This window comes from Schistocerca gregaria, chromosome 9, assembly GCF_023897955.1.
Source record: "Schistocerca gregaria isolate iqSchGreg1 chromosome 9, iqSchGreg1.2, whole genome shotgun sequence".
Classification (NCBI taxonomy): Eukaryota; Metazoa; Arthropoda; class Insecta; order Orthoptera; family Acrididae; genus Schistocerca; species Schistocerca gregaria.
Genome location: NC_064928.1, coordinates 144,697,679 through 144,706,403, shown reverse-complemented (window position 1 = coordinate 144,706,403; position 8,725 = coordinate 144,697,679). Strand labels below are relative to the sequence as shown.

The window sequence follows — 8,725 nt, the reverse complement described above, 5'->3', positions numbered from 1 at the left end:
CGTGAAGCTGAAAATTTCCATTTGAGTAAAATGATAGAATATGTTGTCTGGTATATCAGCTGAGTTTGATACGACTTGCAAGTGTGTTTGTCAGACGTTTACTCTAGAATATAGCTTGAGAGACAGAGGTTGTGCACATCTGGGTTTTAAGTAATAATATAGTTTTTATTTTCTTTTTCAGGAAAGGACGGGGAGTAATAGCTTTGACCACAATACTGTCACATTAAAATATAAATTAGACAATGAATTTGAATTGCTCTTCGTTGTCGCATACCAAAAAATTCTACAGTTGTCATATGTAGACAAATTTCTGAATGATATACATTTGGAATTTCGTGACAAATACAAGAATGACCTGCAACAACGAAAATATTTTCAGGTTTGTAGAACACATGAATATCCCAGATTCATAATACATGTATTGCTGTCTAGAATTTGCAGTGGTTGCAGCACTTATTACTCTTGTATGTGTTTAGAAAATGTGATAGGCTATATTTAGGTTGTTGTTGTTGTTTCACTTTTATTGTTGCTCTTAGTGTCTTCATCATCATCGTCTACACTGCAGTTTCCTTCATTCCTCCCTCTTCCTGCTGCTGCCTTTATTGCCATTCTTAGTCCTGCTAATACCACTTTTACGGTCTAATATCTGCAGCTAGAATTAATAATACGATACCAGGCCAACCGACTGATGAAATCATTCACCTGGAAGACATAAGAGCTTCAAGAAATGAGTAATGATGATATCTCAATCTCTCTCTCTATGTCTAGGTAACCTACGTCCTTAATTATTTGCTCTGTGTTAGATTCTCTTCTGTTCCGGTTTTCCCACAGTCCGTGTTTCACTACCATACAATGCTGTGCTCCAAATGTACATTGTCAGAGATTTCTTCCTTGAAATAAGGCCTATGTTTGATACTAGTAGACTATTTTTGGCGAGGAATACCCTTTTTGCCAGTACTAGTCTGCTTTTGATGTCCTCCTTGCTCCAGCCACCATTGGTTATTTTGCTGCCTATTTAGTAGAATTCCTTAACTTCAACTACTCCGTAACCATCAATCTTGATGTTATCAAGGGGTCCCAGGTTTGATTCCCGGCCAGGTGGGGCTTTTTCTCTGCCTCGGGACTGGCATCATCATTTGTGACAGTGGCTCAAATGGAGTGTGAAAAACTTGGGACTTCGTATGTGTGCTGATGACCGCGCAGTTGAGTGCCCCACAAACCAAACCTCATCATTGATGTTAAGTTTCTCGCTGTTCTCATTTCTGCTACTTATCATTACTTTTGTCTTCCTTCAATTTAATCTCAATCCGTATTTCGTACTCATTAGATTGTTCATCCCATTCAGCAGATGATGTAATTCTTCTTCATTTTCACTGAGGATAACAAGATAATCATCAGTGAATTGTATCATTGATATCCTTTCACCTTGAATTTTAATTCCACTCTGGGTCCTTTTTTCCCCCGCCTTCATTGGTTCTTCGATGTACAGATTGAACAGTAGGGGCAAAAGACTGCATCCCTGTCTTACACCCTTTTTAATCTGAGCACTTCATTCTTTGTGCTCCCTTCTTATTATTCCCACTTGGCTCTTGTTCGTTTTGTGTATTACCTGTCTCTCTCCCTATAGCTCACCTAAATTTTTACCATAATTTCGAATATTGTGCACAATGCTTTTCCAGGTAGACAAATCCTGTGAACGTGTCTTGATTTCTCTTTAGTCTTGCTTACATTATCAAACGCAACATTAGAATTGTCTCTCTGGTGCCTTTACCTTTTCTAAAGCCAAACTTATCATCTAGCACATCCTCAATTTTCTTTTCCATTCTTCTGCATATTATTCTTGTCAGCAACTTGCATGCATTAGGTGTTACACTGATTGTGCGATAATTCTCGAACTTGTCAGCTCTGCAATCTTCGGAATTGTGTGTATGATATTTCTCCGAAAGTCATATGGTATGTTGCCAGTCTTGTGATTTTAGAAATTCTGGTGGAATGTTATCTTATTCCTTCTGCCTTTTTCGGCCTTAAGTAATCCAAAGCTCTTTTAAATTTTGATCGTAATAGTGAATTCCCTTCCTCTTCTAAATAGATTCCTGTTTCTTCTTCTATCATATCAAACAAATCTTCCTCCTCATAGAGGCTTTCAGTGTATCTTTCAACCTATCCGCTCTGTCCTCTGTACTTAAAACTGGAATTCCCATTGCACTCTTCATGTTACCGCCCGTGCTTTTGTCACTGACTGTTGTTTTGATTTTCTTGTACACTGAGTCTGCCCTTCCAACATAATTTCTTTTTTGATTTCTTCATGTTTTTTCATGCAGCCATTTCGTCTTAGCTTCCTGTACTTCCTATTTATCTCATTCCTCAGCAACTTGTATATCTGTATTCCCGAGTTTCGCGGGAAGTTTTACACTTCCTCCTTTCTTCGATCAACTGAAGTATATCTTCTGTTACCCATGGTACACCTTAGAATCCAGTATCTGGTTTCAGAATCTCTCTGTCCATGATGTAATCTAGCTGAAATCTTCCCATATCGCCCAGCCTTTTCCAAGTGTGCCACCTCCTCTTGTGATTTTTGAACAGCGTATTCTCTATTACTAGCCCCCCTGCGGGTCCGGGGGTAAGAATAGGCCCGAGGTATTCCTGCCTGTCGTAAGAGGCGACTAAAAGGAGTCCCTCCCCCTCAAGGGGGCAGTTTGTGCCTGCGTCCAGAGATGGACGGTTTAACGACTTACATTTGTGATAATTTTTCTTCGTTTGTTTCCTTTAATTGTCCTTCTCCCTCTCTTACTGTCTTCCTTACTTTTGACCTTGCCTCCTCCTCCTTGGCTTCTTGCTGACCCTATGGTCCCCGCCTCGGCGTTTGAGACAATGTGTCCTTTCTCTCCCTTTTTTCCTATTCTTCTTTCCTCCCTGTGCGTGCCTGAAGGCCGACCCACGCGTTCGCACGCATAGCCGGTGACGGGGTAACACGTAATTCCCCACCCTGTGTAGACAAGTACTGCACGCACGTACCCCCTGGTGAAGGCCAGGCCTGGGGAGGGGTGGTTGCCTAAGCTGACCCCTTCCGCCCGTCCCTCCGTCGGTTTCTCGGGAGGTGTGACCTGAGGTGTAAACATTCATATAAGGCAGGAGCGCCCTCTGAGAGGGTCCCCACAAGGAAGCAGCGCGCCATCAGAGACGCTGGCAATCATGTGGGATTCATCCGCAATGGATTTATCTCCTTCTCTCCCGACTTCTGCCCAAAAACAGAAACATGGCCAGCCACCAGTGACAAAAGTGTTACCACCTGTCCCGAAGTTCCTAGTAGTTTCTAGATCTGAGGACGGAAAGGATTTTTCATCTGTCAACCCTTTTGTTATTCAGAAGGGCGTAGATGCCATAGCTGGACCTGTCAAGTTTTGTACCAGGATGCGTAAAGGTACCTTGTTATTGGAAACTGAAAGCACCTTTCAAGCAAAAAAACTCCTTCGGGCCACACTCCTGTACACGTTCCTTGTCCGGGTGGAGGCTCACCACACTTTGGATTCATCACGTGGCGTGGTATATACTAGATCACTCGACAGATTGACTGAGGAGGAGATTCAGTCTTTCCTCGCTGAGCAGGGCGTGACGGCTGTCCATAGGGTCGTGAAAAAGGTAGACAATGACCTCTTGTACCGACCCGGACACTTTTTTTGACCTATCATAGTGCTCAGCTACCATCGCGCATCAAAGCAGGGTATGAGATTATTTATGTTAGCCCCTATGTCCCGACACCTACGCGCGGCTACCAGTGTCTGGATTTTAACCACACCCGCCAGTCTTGTTCTAATGCGGCTAAATGTGTTACTTGTGGCAGGGACGCCCATGAGGGTGACTGTCCACCTCCGTCTTCTCGTTGCGTGAACTGTCAGGGTGACCACGCAGCGTCCTCCCGCGACTGTCCCATCTGCAAGGATGAACGCTGTATACAGGAAATTCGGGTCAAAGAGAAAGTGTCCACCTCGGCTGCTCACAAGCTATTTGCTAGTAGGAAGCCCACGCTGCTCCCAGTGGGTAAATACAGTACTGTCCTCGACTCTCCTAGGACTACCAGAGAGGTGTCGACACAGGCATGCGATCTGACCTTTAGCACTACGGTCGTCCGTTCAGCCAGTGCTAAGATCGCCCGGTCAACGTCTCCTCTTCCTCCCATCACTCATAAGACACAAGCACCTTCTTCAGCTTCTGGCAAGACTAAGAGCCAGAAGTCAGATGCACGAGCCTTCAAGAAGGAACCGTCCTGTGAAGACTTCCTACGTACCCCGAACTCCCAGCCATTGACCAGTACTTCGACTAAACAACCTTCCAAGAAGGCTCATAGGAAGCAAAGTTCTACTTCTCCACCACGGCTCATTTCTTCTCCTGCACCACCCAGTGGTTGCCGGCCCAGGCCATCATCCATTTCACCTGGCCGCACCGCTGGTAGCTGAAAATCTGGCCGTTCACCGGCAGAGGAAGCTCCCCCTCCCAGCCACCTTAACACGATGGCCGACGAACCTGTTGAACAAATAGATGATGACTCTCCGCCTATTGATAGTGGCAGCAGTACTTGCTCGAAGCCAGGCCCTCACTGGCCTTCGAGGTGACCCCTTCTTGCTTTTTCTTCTCACAATGCCTTCAGGCGCTTTTTCGCAGAGGTTTCGAGCTTCGCTCATTACCACCCTGCCTTCCTTCGCCAAAAACAGGCAGAGGAGACAAGGTCACCTAACTTCAGCTCCTCGAATCGTGATAGTTATAATGCCCTATTCACCATGCGGGAACTCAAAAATGCACTTGCCCGGACACTGTCCTCTGCTCCAGGGCGTGATCCTATTCACATTCAGATGCTGAAGAACCTTTCTCCTGCGGGTAAAGGTTTTCTTCTTTGTACTTACAGTCACAGCTGAATTGAGGGTCATGTTCCCACATGCTGGTGTGAATCTATTATTGTCCCGATTCCTGAGCCGGGAAAGGACAAGCACTTGCCTTCCAGTTATCAACCGATCTCCCTTACCAGCTGTGTCTGTAAGGTGATGGAACTAATGGTTAACTCTCGTTTGGTTTGGCTGCTCGAATCTCGACGCCTACTTACCAATGTACAATGTTGATTTCGTAGGTGCTGCTCTGTTGTTGACCATATGGTTACCTTGTCGACCTTCATTATGAATAATTTCTTGCGGAAGTGCCCAACCGCAGCTGTGTTCTTTGATTTGGAGAAGGCTTACGACACCTGTTGGAGGGCGGGCATTCTCTGCACCCTGCATACATGGGGCCTTCGTGGTCGCCTCCCCCTTTTTATTCGTGCCTTTTTTATGGATTGACAGTTCAGGGTACATGTGGGTTCTGTCCTGTCCAGTGCCTTTCGCCAGGAGAATGGGGTGCCACAGGGCTCAGTTTTGAGTGTCGCTCTCTTCGCCATAGCGATCAATCCAATAATGGATTGCCTCCCAGCTGATGTATCGGGCTCCTTTTTCGTGGACGATTGTGCCGTCTATTGCAGCGGGCAGCGTACATGTTTCCTGGAGCACCGTCTTGAGCGTTCTCTTGACCGTCTTTAATCCTCGAGTGTCGCCAGTGGCTTCTGTTTTTCTGCCGAGAAGACGGTCTGTATTAACTTCTGGCGTTACAAAGAGTTTCTCCCTCCGTCCTTACGACTCTGTTCCGTTGCTCTCCCATTCTTGGAGACAACAAAATTTTTAGGTCTCACATTTGACAGGAAACTTAACTGGGCTCTATGTGTGTCATATTTGGCTGCCCGTTCTCTAAATGTCCTCCGTGTTCTCAGCGGTCTTTTGTGGGGAGCGGATCAAACCGTCCTACTTCGCCTGTATCGGTCGATTGTCCGCTCAAAGCTGGATTATGAGAGCTTTGTGTACTCCTCTGCACGGCTGTCCATCTTACGCTGCCTGAACTCTGTACAACATCGGGGTTTACGTCTTGCGATGGGAGCGTTCTATACTAGTCCCATCGAGAGTCTTCATGCTGAAGGTTGTGAATTGCCACTAACCAACTGGCGCTATATACTGCTTTGTCGGTATGCCTGTTGGTTATTGTCAATGCCCGATTACCTGTCTTGACTGTCAATACGGGTTGTATGTATCTGCCCTGCTACCCCCTGGGGTTCGCTTTCGTCGCCTCCTTCAGCATCTTGATTTTTCACTCGCTGCAGCCTTTTGAGTGGGCGACAGCCAAACGCCATCTTGGCTCCAGGCTCAGGTTCGCATTCACCCTGACCTCAGCTCGCTCCCAAACGAGGTTACACCAGCTTCAGTATACCGTTCCCAGTTTGTCAAACTTCATTCGAAGTTCCTTAACATGATCTTCATTTATACAGATGGCTCTAAGACCAATGATGGTGTCGGGTGTTCTTTTATTGTCGGGGCACACAGTTTCAAATACCGGCTCCATGGCCATTGTTTGGTCTTCACAGCTGAGATATTTGCCCTCTACCAGGCTGTTCTTTACATCCGCCGCCACTGACATTCTGCTTATGTCCTCTGCTCTGATTCCCTGACCTGAGCCTCAGTGATCCTTATCCGGTTCACCCTTTCGTGCACCGGATCCAACGCTCTCTTCAGCAGCTGGCGGACGATGGTTCTCTGGTTACCTTTATGTGGGTTCCTGGCCATGTCGGTATCCCTGGGAACGAAGCTGCAGATGCCGCGGCAAAGGCTGCGGTCCTCCAGCCTCGGACAGCTTCTTGTTGTGTGCCTTCATCTGATTGTAGCAGGGTCATTTGTTGGCACATTTTATCACTTTGGCATGCCGATTGGGCTACACTTATGGACAACAAGCTTCGGGTCTTGAAACCTCTTCCCACAGCTTGGTCCACCACTTCATGTCCTTCTTTACAGGAGGAGGTCATTTTGGCCCGGTTACAAATTGGACACTGCCGGTTCAGCCATCGCCATCTGCTGAGGGCTGCGCCGGCGCCGTTCTGCCCATGTGGGCAGTTGCTGATGGCATGCCACATTGTAACATCCTGTCCGAATTTTAATACACCGCGCATTGATCTTGGCCTGGCATGTACTCTGGACGCCATTTTAGTGGATGACCCAGGAGCAGCTGCTCGTGTTCTTCGTTTTATCCAGTTGACAAACCTATCTAAGGACATTTGATTATGCAGTTTTTTTTTTAATTCCAGTCTTTGCTCACAATATAAGGTCTTTTTGACTGTATAATGGATAGAGGAGAAATTGGCCACGGGTGACAGTAAGTGAAAGACTCTCATGTGAATGTTGGGAAGGGTGGTGGATAAGGATGAGAGACCACATGTGTGTAAGATTTTATTGCAGCCTGGAGTTCCATTACTGTTGACAAGGAAGTGTCCTGCATATGTTGGCCATTACCCCTCCCACCACTCCACCTCTGTTGCTATCTGTGCAGCAGCTGGTGGTGGTGGTGGATTTGGGGAGGTGGTGGGGCTAACAGCACTTGGCAGGGTACAGCAGTTGCCAGTGTCCGGGTATTGTCGGCAGGTGTGGACTCACTGTATGAGAATGCTTTGCTTTTTCTCAACCCAGTACACCGTTCTGGGAAATTAGGATTGCCCCAGTGTCTTGATTTTGTTGCAGTCTTCAGCATTGTCAGTTTTTCTACTATGGCTGATTTGATGGTCTGGCTTAATGCAGTGTGGTGCTTATGTTCACAGCATCTCTCTTCTACCATGCAAACAGTTTCCCCAAGACATGCCTAGCAGTATAGGCAGGGAATTTGGTAGGCCCCGGGTTTGCGAAGGCCTCTTTCATCCTTTGTTAAAATTAGTAGTGGTGAGGTCATAGGAGTTGGGTAAAATACACATGACTTTGCATTGCGCAAAGATTCTGCTTACCTTTCTTGGAGTTATTGTTGACAGATGGGATGCACATTATTGATTTGTGCGCCTTTCCCCTGGTGTTGTCTAGGTGCAACCTGGTTGAATATATACCTTATCAGCTTGCTGCAGTAATCATTGGTTTGGAATGTGGTCTCCAGGTGCTTCAGCTTGGTTGGGAGAATGTATTAATTGTAGGTGGGTTATGCCCTGTAAACAGGAGTGCGTAAGACACCGTGCTGGGAGTTGTGCTGATGATTGAAGGCATGTAGCTACAGATCAGTGCACATACTATCCCAATTTGCCATCTGGTTTCTGTTTGACCAGGATGTCAAGAAAGGGAGGTCACTATCCTGTTCCACTTCCATGGTGAACTATGTCGGACTGAAACAAGTTGACGTGATGGAGAAATTCACCCCAAGCTGTCCTGTCCATGTCACCATTTGATGGCAGGAGTCATTCACATAGTGGAAGAAACAGGTTGGTTTTAGCTGGGTTTGCTCCAAAGTAGGTAGAAGAGAGGTGTGATTCAGTAGGGGTCAGGAGTTCAAAGGATCATTTGTGAGGCTTTGTGATTGTGCTATAATCTTAAGCGATTTGTCACTCTGCTTGAGTGGAGGTAATGGTGTCATTAAGAACAGTTCAGTATCTTGATGTTACAGAAAACTGAAGAAGCCTTCTGTTACATAATCCCTTGGTATTTGTACCAGTGTAGTGAAGCCATTGTGTGCAGGGCCAATGACGATAAAGTGGCCTGCATTCAGACCACAGATAGTTCAATACTCCATTTGAGTAAGGTTCAATGAAGCATTCGTAAATGATACTGGAAGTTAGGAACTCTTGTAATAAGTGGAGTCTATGGTTTAGGAAGGAGGAGGAGGAGGAGGAGGAGGAGGAGGAGGAGGATCA

General features: G+C 46.3%; 1 protein-coding gene across 2 annotated transcripts in view; it reads left to right on the top strand.

Annotated features, from left to right (window-relative positions):
- The window catches only part of LOC126292086 (signal recognition particle receptor subunit alpha homolog), an 81,951-nt gene that overhangs the window by 700 nt on the left and 72,526 nt on the right, over positions 1-8,725 (top strand). For both annotated transcript variants that reach the window (XM_049985902.1, XM_049985903.1), the window contains exon 2: positions 182-379. In XM_049985902.1, the coding sequence (XP_049841859.1) occupies positions 182-379 (198 nt within the window). The remainder of the gene's footprint in view (positions 1-181; positions 380-8,725) is intronic.